The sequence below is a fragment of the Plodia interpunctella genome, chromosome 3 (assembly GCF_027563975.2).
Source record: "Plodia interpunctella isolate USDA-ARS_2022_Savannah chromosome 3, ilPloInte3.2, whole genome shotgun sequence".
In the NCBI taxonomy this organism is placed as follows: Eukaryota; Metazoa; Arthropoda; class Insecta; order Lepidoptera; family Pyralidae; genus Plodia; species Plodia interpunctella.
Genome location: NC_071296.1, coordinates 3,715,223 through 3,731,678, shown reverse-complemented (window position 1 = coordinate 3,731,678; position 16,456 = coordinate 3,715,223). Strand labels below are relative to the sequence as shown.

At 33.6% G+C, this 16,456-nt stretch overlaps 1 protein-coding gene across 7 annotated transcripts in view; it reads right to left on the bottom strand.

The window, feature by feature from the left end:
• Syx1A (Syntaxin 1A) overlaps window positions 1–16,456 on the bottom strand; it is a 47,483-nt gene that overhangs the window by 4,325 nt on the left and 26,702 nt on the right. The window contains exons 4-9 of one of the 7 annotated variants that reach the window (XM_053769799.2): window positions 13,374–13,448; window positions 12,398–12,557; window positions 11,679–11,775; window positions 8,901–9,038; window positions 8,395–8,505; window positions 752–843 (exon numbers count right to left, since the gene is read on the bottom strand). In XM_053769799.2, coding sequence (XP_053625774.1) covers window positions 766–843; window positions 8,395–8,505; window positions 8,901–9,038; window positions 11,679–11,775; window positions 12,398–12,557; window positions 13,374–13,448 — 659 coding nt within the window. In that variant the 3' untranslated portion in view covers window positions 752–765. Of the gene's footprint in view, window positions 1–751; window positions 844–1,045; window positions 1,128–1,308; window positions 6,244–7,624; window positions 8,506–8,900; window positions 9,039–11,678; window positions 11,776–12,397; window positions 12,558–13,373; window positions 13,449–16,456 lie in introns of those variants that run through there. The other 6 variants (XM_053769798.2, XM_053769797.2, XM_053769795.2 and 3 more) reach the window with 6 other exon arrangements.

Here is a 16,456-nt window from a genome sequence, read left to right as displayed (position 1 = left end):
TATCTAGATAATTGTCTGCCTATAGTATACAATACATATTTTACCTAATGACACACTAATTTCCGTTACATTGTCTATAATTTTGACCTCAAAAGAGATAGCCAAAAAGCGATATAAGTCGACACTCAAACTATTGATTGCGATTTATTTTTACATGCGTTTTAAATGAAATGGATGTCGGTGTAGAAACCTACAATCCCGCCTGGTGTTTTGTATTAGTTTAAGGATCGAAAAACAAACAAAACGCATTGCGTTAAGAAATAATGGGACATGAAGGGTGAGAGAGAAACGGAATACAGGGGTGCAAGATTTTATTAAAGTGGGGTTAAAAAAAACTGGAACGGGCCAATTCCATTATTACAATTTTACATATTTTTACGTCCAATTTGTACGTATATAGTCCATTTAGTACGCTTTTTGATCATACGTACTGGTACATGAATTTGGAAGAGACGAAAATTGGACTATTCCTTTCTAAATCTAAAAAATAATATACCTCAACAAAATAATAGTCATACTACAAGCATGCAAATATGGTGTTCATAAAAATGTGAAGTTTTAAATGTGTCTGTATCTTTTCTATGAGGCGGCTGCATACTCAGCTTATTCAATTTCCAATGGCCATTATTATAAATGCTTATATCATCCTATATTATATATATATATATGAGTATCGACATCTACGAATGACATTGAAAAATCTAACTACCTATATGCGGTTTCGACAGCCTATATATTTTGCGTGTCAAACCTGCCCCGCTCAAGTTAGAAGAAAGTGTTATACACGTAGCCAGTCGCAATCAGCCCGAGAACGAGCAGACACACCATAATCATTATCTTCTTCTGCACAATGGACAAATACAACACATATTAGTAACTAGTCATGGTAAGCGAGCGCGCGCAGTCTCTACTGCAGTCGGAGAACAACCGGAGCAAATATCCTATGTATTTAGAATTAAATGCTCTGAATAAAAAAAAATGTCTATGGCGGTCTTGTTCTCCAACGCGCGGAGGCTCGTTCGCTCGCTGACGCTACCAAAATTACCTTTTTACATAAACATGCTCGACACGTAGCCGACGACGACCAGGCTCAATATGATCAGGCACACTAGGATCATGATCTTCTTCTGTAGACGCCAATGGCAAGCATGTAACAGTTCTAGTTTATATGTGTCCCCGCCCGAAATTGCTCGGACGGCATTCCTTCAATAACTTAGTACACATTATTTAAAAAATATCCAATATTTTCATGTGGGTGCGTTATTTGCCTTAGAATAGAAATAAAGGTGAAATAAAAAGAAACCAAAATTGAAATAATATAAATAAATGTAATCTTCAAAACTATAAACAAATTTACAATTTGAGTAAGAATTTTAATAAAATCATCTGTGTGACATCCCTATTTCGTTGTAAGGGTTAACTAAACGCTAAATAATAACTATACCTTACATAGAAAGAACCTTTCATTGTAAATATTAATACAATCAAAAATTAAATGAATGGCATTAACATATAAGTCACAGTCTTTTGATTAAATAAATAAGTGCAAAGCTAAGGGAACATAATTCATTAACAATCTAACAAATATACTGAATAATGGCCTAATTATATAATGTTATCGCTATAAACATTAAAAGAGCAATCACAGTAGAAGCGATATTTATTTTCTTAAGAATTACGGAGGACCATAATTATTTAAAAACATGTGAAATGAAATGCTTGTTTTAAATGCAGGGTTTATAAATACTTTATATGTGCACAAATAATAGTAGTTTCTTCGGCAAAGAGCTAACGGCAATAGCTTTACTAGAATCTTAAGGCGACATCAACTGAGCCCATAATAATAGTAAAATATATTATACGATGTAAAATTTCAATAAACTCTATTTGTGACTAAATACAGATCGCCATTAAGATATTTATGTTCACAGATAATATCAGATTTTTCGGTCCATTAACTTTGCACACAAGCTCGAATTCTGCTGGATATACCTAATTATTATTAACTGTAATAAATTAAGAAAATCATAGCAAAACTACACCTTCAGTGAATACATTTGGCTGCATCGAATAAATGTAAATTATTGGGAATAATATATGCTAGTTCTGTGTAAGAGCGGTAGCCCATTAACGCAAGAAATATTTTTATATACAAGTCGTGTCAACTACAAAATGTATTTGATTTGTTCGGGACTAGTCGCAAAAATTATATCCGATGTAGCCATACTTACTTTAAATCTTAAGATTAAATGAATACTGAGCCCAGTAACTAGTAAGGAAGAACGAAACGAAATTGTACTGCCGTTCGATACAGTTGCTCTTTTTGGTAACATTAGTAAATTCTAATTTTCATTACGATATTCGTGGACTGAAAATACTTGGTGACGTTAATTTCACCAACAATTCAAGTGCAAAGGTCAAATCAAATTTTACAATGCATGCAATTTACATTGTCTTCGCATCGCAATGAAAATTGTTTGCACGTAAACAATTTGTCGCTAGATTCGTGACGAAAATTAGGTTTAAGTATTAATTCATATTACACTCGGTTCTTTTAAAAGAAATATAAATAACATATTACACCGACTATTATCTAGAAATGTGATTTCAATAGTTATATTTACAGATAATTATAATAATTTAAACATATCATTATATTTCAAATAAAATATAAGTATAAACAAACAGACAGAATAGACTATTCATTATTAAAGGATTTTATCACACATTTGCCGATTAATAATAATAATAGAGCAACTGATTAATAATAGGTTCGGTCTTAGCATAATATAAATTAACAACTATAGAAAAATTAACATTTATATGTCAATTTATGATGAAATACAACTTGTGGCATAAATTAAACATCTAGCAGATCACATCTTAGTTTAGAATTAATAAGTTATTATTAATATTGGATTACATTGAATGTTTTTAGATTTAAAATTAAAATCATTGTGATATTTTATCTATCGATAAGATACCTTGCTGATTTAAATTACACATTGTGTTATCCAAATTTCTCAAAAAGCTTTTTTTCTTTATGTCCACAACAAGACGAGCCACCAAATTAATGTGTCCCTGCCTCTTTTCTGCATGCTGTGAAATCATATAAAGAAAAGAGACAAGTAGAACCGAATACCGTTAGTTGGCGTTCAGTGTGCATTTGGTCAGTGTGGGCGTAAAGTTATGAATTTGATTCAATGAATTCTGTCAAAATATATTTATTTATATTGTTTTTCGTATTTTTATTAACCGCAATAATCAGGAAGCATTTATTGGGCGATTCAAAAAATCGTGATTTTATATACATATCAGCCCAAAGAAGTGTTTACATTTAAATTATTAAATTTACAATATAGTAAACGACATATAAACCTAAAGCACAATCTATTTATTGCACTGTACACATATTGTCTCGATTACTATCGCTATGGTAGGCTCTCTAGAAAATATTGTAATTTACTTAATTTTACATAACATTTTTAGATTTAAAACATTTCAAGAAAAAAGGCCAGTGGGGTGAAGTAATAATATTTATAAAGCTTCTAAAATAAAGAAGTAAACTACAAATTTCTAATATATTGAGTGTTAATCACTAGTTTCTTTTTTCTTGCTCGTTGATTATCTACAATAATTGCTAGCTTGTTTATTGCGATTTATTTTACCATTACCTTTAACAATGCAAATGTTATCTCATGCAAAATACACCAGCTCACTTCGCGATTGGGTAAAGACTTGGAATATAAATAGTGAATAAACAGATATATTGCACAAACCGCAAATTGTAAGCTAAGCGTAAAGAGGGCTTTCTCACTAACGAGTCGATTCGATAGTGAGTAGTGAATATGATAGCCGAAAAACACTTCGCCCTCTGAATATTACATGATAACTAGTGCGCTAATCAAAAGCAAATCTACTTTCATGCTTGAATAATTACACTTTGAAAAATGCTTATCATAGTTATTCGCCGATCAATACTAGGGGAACTGTGAAAATCAATAGTTCAATTTGTTAATAGTGCCATTGGTTTATTCCAGTTAGTACCACAATTCCATCAGGATCAGGCCGTTGACGTGTGCGTAACATAGGAACATACTTATTTTTCCAAGTTGATGTACGACAGACAGCCTATCTGTAGGCTATTGCATCAATCATTAAACCTTTTTGTAGGTATCACCTGTGATGAAAGCAAAATTAGTATCCATTGTTTATTTTGAAATTATTTGTTTATCACAATCTAATCAATAAACTTTTTTCAATATAGACTCAACTGCGTCATTACATTATAATGCGCTTTAGACCTTTATGTTAGCACCGTCTCCCGCATACCTCCTATATTACCGTATATGCCAAATTATGTATTGTTAGTATTCAAATGAATATGTATGTATGGCCGTAGCGAGATACATCATATGCGAAGGCTAAAATCATTGGTGGTGTTAATCTTTCAAATCTTTTTGTGCCGTTGACATTATATATTAACTTGTGTGCGTGACTCGTGCCGTTTGGAACGTCTGTGTTTCTGACCTAAATATTCCTTCAAAAATAAAACTTTTTTGATATTCACATAATGAGGTGTCGATGTGGCAACATGTTGTTAGTAGGTACTATTGATACACTATTTACACACATCTGCTTGTCTTCTGTCATCACAGGCCCAACCACAGACCAAGTGCTATTATCAACACAATCACCGTTACAATCAGGCAAATTATTATGAAGATTTTTTTCTGTAATAACAAAGTGAAACAAATAATTATAACAAAAGTAAAAATAATTCGGGGGGAAATGAAAGCTATATTCTTTAACAAATGAATGGAATTAGTAGACTTTGCATTGAATATCAACGAAATATCAGTAAGTTACTCTAATAAAGAAACAAAAAAAAGTAAGTTAGCTAAATCCAAACTGTAACGAAAATCTCACTCTATTTACAAGAACTGATGTGTTGATAATCAAATCTTCTGTAATTAAACCATTTAATAAATGACCTTCTCAGGTGTAAATTTATTGAACAAATGATAAATAACACTAATCTTATCCTTTTCACCACATGAATCAGATGAACATGAATCCAATCTATATGAATCAGGCACACGACAGAATGAACGCGAGGATGCCGTGTAAGAGTATGTAATATTGACGTCTTGTGTAATAACACAGTTTTAACACACACATGCATATGATTCCACCATCACATTGAAGCACATAATGATAAATGTCTAATATTTTATCAGATGCCCACGCATCTAGCAGTTTAAACAGATTATATAGTTGAAACAGAATATGTGTTTTTATTAAGTACAGAATCAAGAATATTTAATGTTATACGTCCGTTAACATAACGATCCGACAAGTTTATGGATATAAAATAAGGTTTATCATAATAATAATACTAAAAGGAAACATTAACAATTGATATATCATGGTACCTATAGAATAAGCACGTCTTTTTTCCTATCGGAATACGAGATACATTTAATGTAATATACTTAACATAGATACTTCAGCACTAAGGCGTACCGAATTTTGTACCATAATGTGTGTGCTAGTGAGTCTCAAAACGTAAATGATTTATACATAAATAAATAACGCACAGAAATATGTCGCCATTTTTTATCGTCTACTACTGTCACTAGTACATGCAACATAATAATTACACATGCAACGATCCATTGTAGCTAAATGTATCATTATGCAAAGTAATCACAGATATAATCGTCTATGGTTGCTTCATATAAGTATTTCTTTTTATTTTCGCCATTTTAGCACTTTCAGTTAGAACAGAATTAGCTCCTATGTATCGTCTGGTGCATTGGCAAGCATTGCTTTCTGTGCGTCTTACTAATGTTCTTCTCTTAGTTATTATTCTAAGCATTAGACAACTACATAACAGGCGAGACACACAGATTCCAGTGGAAAATGTAGTTTTTTTTAATTATTTGCTGTTAGAAGCTTGATGCTACTAACACCTTGTGATGAGACATCATACGAGGGCTCCAAGCCGTTCCCCGCATCTGTGTTTCTCTTGCAACTCACTTGACGCGAACAAAAAATAAAAATTTCGCTTAGATCTGCGTCGACGTTACAGCAATTAACACACTAATGTAATGTTGAACTGTTTCATACAACTGAACTTGTACTGTCCTTCCAATGTCTTCACTAGCGCAGCAGTATCACAAGCAGTATTATTAATATAATCACCGTAATACTCAGGCATATAAGGATGAAGATTTTTTTCTGTAATGACAAAGGAGAAACCAAAATAAAATCTTTGCTGTGAATTTTTGTATATTTCGTTCGCTTACTTAACGTCATGATAAGTGTAAAGGTAGATATTTAGTATGGTAGTTTATTGGTACATCTAATGAGATTTACAAGCTAAGTAAGTAATTTTGTTTTTCCGTAATGACGATATTTAAGCAAACTGGCGAATAGATGTCTCGACTGGCAATACACACGTGTAAGATATAAATAAAACATTAACACAAGTTTACACAAAAATATTTAACTTTTCAGTTCTTTAACAGGTCAACAAAAAGATTTTATATGTATATTGCCAGTCTATATTTACTATTTTTTAAACATACATTACTATATTCTAATATTGGTGACATGCATTTCAAACGAGAAACAATTCATTTCGCTAATTGAAATACGATCCCGACCATATTAATTTATATTACTTTTTTTTTTCTAATTTAACTGTAAACAAAGTAGGAACAATATTTGCGCAAAAAAATGTTTGGGTGCAACATGCATTAAAAGCTGTTTTGCAATCACAGTCAGAGCGCATATAATGATATGAAAATTAACAATCTTATTGCTCAATTTTTTTATATACAGGCTGTTTCTTTAGGCACTTGCCGGAGACTACATGGAATTTCACAAAATGATGACATAAGTATATATGTATACAACATATATACTTCAATACAAAATGTAATAATTGATTTTCTTATGACTATGAGTTTCCAGCCATAATGATTTAAAAATATAAACAAGCATTTAAAAAAACAGCTCTCTATATTTGTGCATGCAACATGCCTACAAAATGCTGAAAATTAAATATTAAAAGACACCGCAGAATGAAAAATAAATGAAAAGTTTTACTTATTATAGGTAAATAATTTAATCACCTATATGAACATAGATTTGTCGACAGTTTATTTGAACATACTAAGATAATATACACAAGTTAAGATAGTATAATAATTACTTTGTGCCCTGAGTAAGCCCTTGACCACAAAAATGTTTGTCCAAATTTCAAATAGATAATGCGGACGTATCAATTCACGCATTTCACAACATAGTGAAAGATAATTAATATAGGATTAACGAAGTCTAAAATGTTATAGACGTACTACTGCAACTTTAGTCAACAATTTAGTGGTGACAGTGCGCATAAGGTAATCGACATTAGCTATTTGATTTAACATGTTAAACATAACTTAGTTACGAAAGTTTCAGCTAAACAGTTGTTAAGTTGTTACAGCCCAAGAGTTCTGTAGCTTCGGTTAGATATAGTGTTGTTTATCGATAGCCAATCGACAGTATATCGATAGTCTACCGATGGTATAGCAACACCGGTTAGAGAGGTGTGTCTCTTGGGCGATATTACCTTCCTCGCTTTGATCGCATAGTTCCAGGCAGTCTTGAGGTCGGTGCGGCCGGTCTCCACGTAGTCGGTGGTCTGAGCGACGTGGTGCTCGATGCGATCGACCAGTTCGCCCTGTTCGCCGAAGCTAGGAGCGCGGGAGGGACGGGTGCTTGGCGATTGGTTCATTCGTTTTATACAGAACCCACGTTATTTTTGTTACAGTCACCCGAAGTTAATCAAGGTCAAGTTTATAAACAAAGATTAAGGCTAGTGTTACGACAATACGAATAATGTTACCCTAATTAAGTTTAGGTTTGACAAATAATAAGTACATCGATTTTAATAGTAAACCATTGTTACGGACGAAAGTTATAAAAGCGTTAGTAACAAGATTACATGACAGTTATCACCATATGCAAAAGGCAAATTACGCACACACCAAGACGTGTTATACATAGATTCGATTTAGTATGGGAGTTAGTAAGCCCATTTACATCGAGTGTTAGATCGGATTCGAGTGATACGAACAGTTAGGACACAACAGTAAAAGCGAATATTGTGATGCATAAAAACATTAAAACAAAAACAACATAAATAAAACAGGATGTGAACCAATCACCGAAATGTAATAGAAAAAGACGAAATAAGGTAGAGTGAAAAAAAAATCATTCCCGTCACATGATGTGGGTAGGATCGTGGGAGTGGGAGATGACACGAGGGGTGGGGAAAAGGACGAAACAAAAAACAAACAAATAATTAGAAAGGAATGATCTGCATTGAATGAAACTCACCCGTCGAGCTTTGCTCTGATATTTTAGGGCCTTCTTTGTGTCTTGTGTGGCAGTTTGGACATAGTCCACAGCGTGCTCTACATGATACTCAATGCGGTCGATCATCTCTCCCTGTATCCATACGAACTTTTTTATTTTAAAAACTAACTTAACACTAAGTACTTACTTCAAATTCAACGGACTATCAATTTATTAAAATAAATTTGTTGATTTTCTACTTATGTTGTACCAATACTTTTTTGTAAGATAATTTGAATCGTGGTTTTCATGTGCCACATAAATATTTTTCGACAAGAATAATATCTGACTAGTTAAAAAATTGCCAATTCTAGGGTGTTTTGAAAAAAAAAACTATTTGCTGAGTGTCCAACTTGCCTAGATTCGTGCTCCTTCGGATATCTAGTGAAGGGCACAAACAATTCGCAATGGCAAATTATTATTACAAACTAACAACTGTTGAAATTACAATGGTGGAGTCTACGAAGAAGAATGTGAAGGTAAGTGACCTGGCTTTCGACGAGCATGGCCATGTCCATGAACATGTCGTGCAGCTCGCGGATGGAGGTCTCCAGCTTGATGATGTCCGCGTGGCGCGCCTCGATGTCCGCCAGCGTCTGCTTCGCTTGCTGCGTCTCCATTATTATCTGTAATTTGTGATAGAACACATTTTTTATTTCTATTTTTTTTTTCGGGTGAGCCTTACCCCAATGAACGCTCAACAAGACTTTTGCAAGGGAGTGTTTAATGTAATACAATTACATTAAACACCCCAAAAGGAAGGCTAGAGGGCTGAACATAAACAATAACGTTTGAGCAACAGAGGTAGACCATGTTACAATGGTCTCTGCATGGGTACCTTCTCTGATCTATAGTTGTTGCAGGCGTCCACAGAGTACAGAACGCGGTGACCACGTTCCATTCAGACAGCTGTTTGCCTGAATCAGTAGAAGTATCCTAATTCCCCCTTTTTATACTACCTATGTAGTTAAAAAAACTAAATAGGATACTGTTTACATTATTTACGAACAAACATCCACGGTAAATAAATACTGATTTAGATAAAAACAAATGCATATTTTGGTATTATAAGGGAAATATAAATAAGGTTTCTCATTACAAACGTAGATGAGTTAACAAAACATAGTTTACTAGCCTTGTCACGAATTAAGAGTGGTTTAGTTTGTAAGTACAACTCCTATATAACTGTATAGGAGTCAACGAATGGCGTGACACAGGCTATTGTTACCGGGGCGGCCACGAGCCCGCGATATAAAATTTAATAAACACCAGTGTTTAAAAATAATGTCTTAAACAGCCATTTATCATAACAGAACTTAATAGGCATTTGCTTTATTTGGTTTGGTTTTTTTGCATCGGAAAATCTTCTGACCAGCGGGTCAAGCAAAAGATAGATTGGGTTCCTTCGAAAGACAACAGCCGCAGACTGAGAGACATGGCAAGAAAATGAACTTTGCACAGTACTGGAATATATGGCAATTGAATAATGATAATTTATGTAAATACAAAATGTCGAATTTTATGTTATGTATAATATTGCAATGTCAGTTATATTCTAAATCTGCGAATATGACTGTTTTGTCTTTTCTCTTAATTCCCTTACATACACAAATAAGGGATTTCATAAGTTTTTATATTTCATATGTTGGTCTCTAAGGTGTCCCTGACATCTGTATTTGTTGTAAATTTTACTTATGTTATAACCTGAAAAGGTCCTGGAAAGGTTGGTCCAGTGCGGGTTGGTACTTACTAACCGCTAGAGTAAAGACGGTAACCCAACAGTGGGACATAAAAAGCTAGAAAAAAATGATTATGACTAAAACAGATTGACGTAATGTGTCTGTGAAATAATTAAACCGTTGTTGCGTGATCTTATTTTCTTTGTAGATTTTAATCGTAAATTAAGTCCAACAGATGCGAAAATTACGTCATAGCGCAAGTGGTAGCGGCTGACTTAACCAATGCGTCATCTATCTTCAGACAACTTGTTGACTGTTAAAAAAACCTTGGAACATTTTAATTTGAGTCAGATTTTCCTCGTAGACGACAGACATTCTTTGGATACGGCATGTGGGAAGTGAAAATTATAGCCAACAAACATATTACAGTATTGTAAGTACTAACGTTTTGTGTCACGCCATTCAAACATTTGCTTTTTAATAAAACAAGAGTGTAAAATATATTCTAATCAATAAGACTTTCCAGAAGACTGGTTGACAATCATACTCTAGTTTTAAATCCCTACTAATATTATTAAAGTCTGTCGCCTGTCTATCTGTCGCGCTTTCACGGCTGCTGGGCCGATTTTGATGAAATTTGTAATCGTTTTAATGAGATAATGACCCGGGGTTAAACATAGGCTATCGCTGGCATACAGCATTTAATAAATCTTTAGCTCGTTATCTATTTTGTTTCCACTAATATGTACTTTTGAAGACGCAGATTTCGATATGTATGTAATGAAATCAAAGTGCAAAATTATGGGTATGTAGGTATACTCTATGATAACTTGTAATATAATAGTAGTATTATAGTATTGTTATAATGCGAAAGCATAACAAGCCTTTAATAACTGCATTGTCATTAGCAGTCGATAACAGCTTTAGCAACTCAACGCATTATCAGTTGCATTAAACCTTGTCGTCTGCCACTGCAACTTTTGTATTGGCTTAAGTTGTTACAAAACAGTAATACAACTAATTTACATTTGGCTCTGCCTGCCCATTTAGCATTGTAAATATTACTAGGAGGCTGCTGTTTATTTTCCTACAGCCATAAAAATTACGAGGACTACAGCCATAAACTAACGTTCAAGAACAGTTAAAAATAACTCGATAGTTATTACTTACAAGTAGTTTTGATGTAAGTTAAGGACATAACGGCAAAACGATTTTATCTACTTTTATTGCAATTGCTGCTTTGTTACCTTACAAGTATTATAGTATGTATCGAGAGGGAACAAGAAAATTGTAAATGTTTTATATTTTCAAGTGTTTTCTTATAAACTAAAGGATCTCCAATATATACTAAAGGATCTCCAATAAATGCTATAACAAGATCGTGATATGCCAATGTGACTCATAGGCCACTTGGTTCCTGTGATGGAAAACATTGTGAGGGACACTGGTAGACTATTTAGTTCACTAGTGTTTATGCGACTACTTGTCATTAGATGGCGGTAGGTAGTCATAAAATTCATGTCAGATGCCAGTAACATTAGTAAAAATAGCAATAACACACTCGGTAAGAAAGAAGATATGACTGACCCCTTGAGTGAAAACGGCGGAGTTCCCTTGCTCCAACATCTCTTCCAGCTCGTCATCGGTGGTAGCCCTGCCCGTGATTTCCAGTTGCCGCTGTATCCTGTGACAAACATACACAACCCTTATCGCTTGTTAAAAAAAAATATAAACTTATGTGAAGATGGTTAAGTCTATTGATTTATTTATTTTTCTAATGAAAACCATTTTAAAATCCAGTCAGCTGCAGGCAATAAAATGATACATAAATGAGTCAATATCCACATATCTCCAATACCCAATCTGTAATTTGGAGTTTTCATAGATTTTGCACAAATTTTATTGGAAAGTTATGAAAGTTCAGTATATGTTCGACACAGAAACTAGTATTAATTTATGACAATTTTTTCGATGGAGTCTACATTAAACACTCAGTGAATGCTATGTACTATGCAGTAATGCTATACACATGGTTCAAATAAGTAGCGACTATGAAAATTACATTCTGCAGTCTGCAGCGAGGTTGAGATCAAAGATGACGAAAAACTGAACAAAAGTTTTGTTCGAAATTTTACGGAAACTGTTTAGATAATGGTAAGTAGTTGTATGAGTAGGATAGTAGTAGTAGTAGGATAATCTGCGTCCGTTGTACTTATTACTCTTTCATCACTTGAGCAAAAGAGTGCACTTTATCCTGAATCCACTGAAAATGACAATGAAGAGACATTACAGAAGAGTGGTCGTACCTATACTTGCACCTATCCCGGTAGTCGGTCTGCGTCCGGTTGTACTCCGTCATCACCTCGACGAACTTGCGAGACAGCGTCGAGTGCTGCGTCTTTCTTATCCTGAGATCCGCCGACGATTTGTTCGAGTGTTCCTCCTGTTCGATGTTCTGCTCTATATCTGTTGATATTATCGATAAAAATGTATTATTTACTTGCTCGCGGCAAAATATATAACCTATGTCACTCTTCACCCTTCCAACTATCTTTACATAATCACATTAATTCATTGCTCCATTTTGACGAAGAAAGAAGGAGAAACAAACACATTTATATTGAATTAAATTAGCATGGCTGGATTCTATCAATTGGAGAAAATTACAAGAATTAAATTAGAAACAATAATTCAAATAACTATAAGTAATTCATTCCAGCGCATTGAGCTATGAAGTGTGACTCCAGCCTCAGTTTGGTATGTCACATGGTATGGCACAAACGCAAAGACGCCGACGACGACAGTAATTCTTCAGAATTGTGTTAAGATTTGCTGTAAACGACTTTGAAAAATCCAAATGTTTGTTAATTAGTATAAGTAGGGTATTTACCTCATCCACAATAATTGAAGATTACTTGAAAAGCCTAGCACTCTGCAACTGATAGGTCAACGATGCAAATAATGTTGTTGGTAAGAACTGGCCAGTGATGATGTAGATGAAATCAGTGCTGTACTTTCACGTACAGCTTAATACTAAGACGTCAATAACACGCACACATACTTGTGTTTTTCTGTTTAATTATTGTTTCTTAATTCATTTTTTTTTTGTTTGTTTGAAATAACTTATTGCATAAGAAAAAAAATAAACTTAATGTCTTACAAATATATAATATTTTATTCTACAAGACGATGTCGCAGCTATGGATCATGGAGTTAATGATAATGTCAAAGTTTACGGCATGCGAAGAAGAAAAAGCTGACAATTCCAAATCATTTACTCACGTTTTAATTTCCCTCTAACTTTGTTGGCAGTCTTCTTGACATCCGCCATGAGATCTTCTAATTCGTGCTTTGTTTCTGAAAAAGATTAAAATAATTTACTATAGCTGTTATACATAATCTCTCTCAAATCCAAGTGGTTTCCACGTTTCTTCCTCAGTTTCGGTGAATTTCATGCGGATTTCGTAGTAGGAAAGTGGACCCTGGGAGCTTTCTTACGACGTCAAGCCTAATTTTTTAGGTTTGCCCCTTCTGCAAAGACCAGGCGGAAACATGGCGACATGGCTACACATCATCTGATGCAGAAAATCTATTTGTGGCAAATTCCGATATGTCATTTCTGTTATGAATTCCTCGTGCATATTAAAGCTCCCACATTGTGCAGCATGATTACGTGGGCGGGCTAATTGTCAGTCCGTAATCCAATTTAACCATTTCAGCTTGACGATCAATACTTTATGAACAAAGAGCTTAACTACTATAAGAAGTTATACTCGTATTAACTACATAGAAGATTCAATCGCTTAAAAATATGTTTGTGATATCGAAGCAGGCACAAAGTGTGGATGTACTAAAAATCACATACCTTTACAAATAGACATAGGCTCTTAAGGATTCTGGTCTGAATAAATAAATGTTAAATAACAGCGTTTAATTTCAAGCACCTTTTTCCTTTAAAGATTGCATTGCGAACGGCAATTAATACAGGGAATCTGCGGGGAAACGGTGCCATTTGCAGATGTTTCAATACTTTAATTAAATATTTAAATGTAGATTTACATTATATATTAAAATCAGTGAAATGAGTTTAAATCCGCTGCTGTGCAATAATAAATAATTGTACTTCGAACGTATGATGATGATTTATATTTTGCTTTTGTTTATTCTGTAAGGATTAATTTATATCTAATAGGTAGGTACTGCTATTATAATAGTTACTATCTAAAGTACAATGAACAATATATCAGTCTATCCAAATTTGCCGTTTTTACTATATCATAGAAGACGATAGTATGACGTACGTTCAAGATTTCTTCGACAAACGATTAACAATTTTAACTAATAAGGAATAATGCAAATAACAAACAGCTTAATTAGGAAAGCGTTCTATTTATATCAATTAAGGCTCTGAGTAGTTGAATTAACAAATCCAATGGGATAAAACTGCTGAAGGCTAGTTAAAGGCAAATACGCTTCACTGAATTCTGTTAAGAACAAATTATTCACACGATTTACTTTATACTATGTACATGTACATAGTATACTAAAAAGACTAAAAAGATGAAAGATTTTTAACAAAATGTATCTTTCTCAAAATGTTGCGTGAGATTTCAATTTTCGATATTTCAGGAAAACATTGGCGTAATTTATTTTTCTTTCTCTTCTCCGAAAATCATAATTTATTTCGTTAGGCGCCAATTATTCTGTTAATAGAAAAACTATGGCCTGTGGAAATGTAATTTTCAGCATTGTCGTTTAAAACGGATATTGCATTTCCTGGGGCTATACGGCTATAGAATTTTCCATGACCTAACTTGATTACATCGTACGCTTTGATAAACTTGTCGAACAAAATTTTTTTGCGCATTTTACTTTTTGTGCAATTAGATTTTTTTTCACATTTTTTTTACAATTAGGTGTCGTTGGTAGATGATAGAAGATACTAGTTTCCTATACATACTTATAATTACTAAAACAGATATTCTAAATGGAGTCTTAAAACGTGACTGAATTCTTTTTTACTGAGATATAAAAATAAAAGTCATGAAATAAAAAGTCACCATGCCAAACGTGAGCCAGATAAATCTCACCCTAATTTTTAATAAATCTAAGGATTCTCAGGTTATAAGGTTAAAAATAGGGGTTATAAAACTCATTATTCGTTACCATAGTAGCTTTTTGCAATTGAGATACTCAATTACGGAATGCTCAATTACCGGACACTGTCATAAAATATAGACAGCTACTTTCAAGAGCAAACTCTCCTTTGAACGATGATATGAAAAATCATCAGTAGGTGGTAATTTTGCTACCACCAAATCATGAACATATTCGATTAAAACTCAAGGTTTTATAGTTTTTGAACTACATCGACACGAGGACTCTGTCGACGTCATACTGCAGTCATACGCACCGACGCAATGTGAGGTCAATTAGCGTAAACGCCAGTCACAATGAAAAAATTGCAATCGACTTTTATTTCGCTTTTCAACAAACCGTGACTCAATCACCTACAGTGTTTCGGATTTTCCTGGCCTCCACCTGCAATTTCCATAAACTGTTTTGGGTGTACATACATAAACACGCATCCAGCGTATAAATTGCACATAGTGTTGAATATTGCACACAGTAAACGCATACATTTTGGGTACGAGAAGGCCGTTCTGTCGAATAAACTATGTACGGTTCGCATATTTTCTACAGAAACCAACAATTTTGTTGACTTTTACGGAGTACATAAAACACAAATCAAAATACATTAGACACCTAATGTCTATTACTTTTATTTTTTAAAGATTATTTTTATGAATATAACAAAACCTCTATCTTTGTGCATACAACAAAAACACAAATTAAAGAATGCCTTACGATATTTGACATTTATAGCTAAAAGTTAAGTAATAAATTACTCTCTGTAAACATTGTATTGCTAGTTATTAAGGTGAAAACTTGTTGAGTCTTTGGAATTGATAAGCAACTGTAGTAAATACAAGCCAAATAATTATTATTTATTACGTGTCGTAGCTATATATGTTGAGTTAGACAATGTTTTAGAACTATTTCCACGGGAGCATTGATGCGCACGGCCGCTCTAAAAATAATAAAATTGCACGTTTCAAGCATCTTACATAGGTATAGGTCAATTACAGATTACATAGGTATATTTACGTAGCAATAAGTAACGTCCTTCAACCACCAGGTAAAGTAGTTGGAAACCCCTTTTCATTCAGGAAAAATTATACGCGCCCAAAGAAGGCGCATTATGAAAATAGCCATTTACGTACATAAAGGTGAATGAAAGTATCTACATAAACATCGTGAATAACAAAATAAATGTATTCAGGTCAAACTTAACATTATTCACG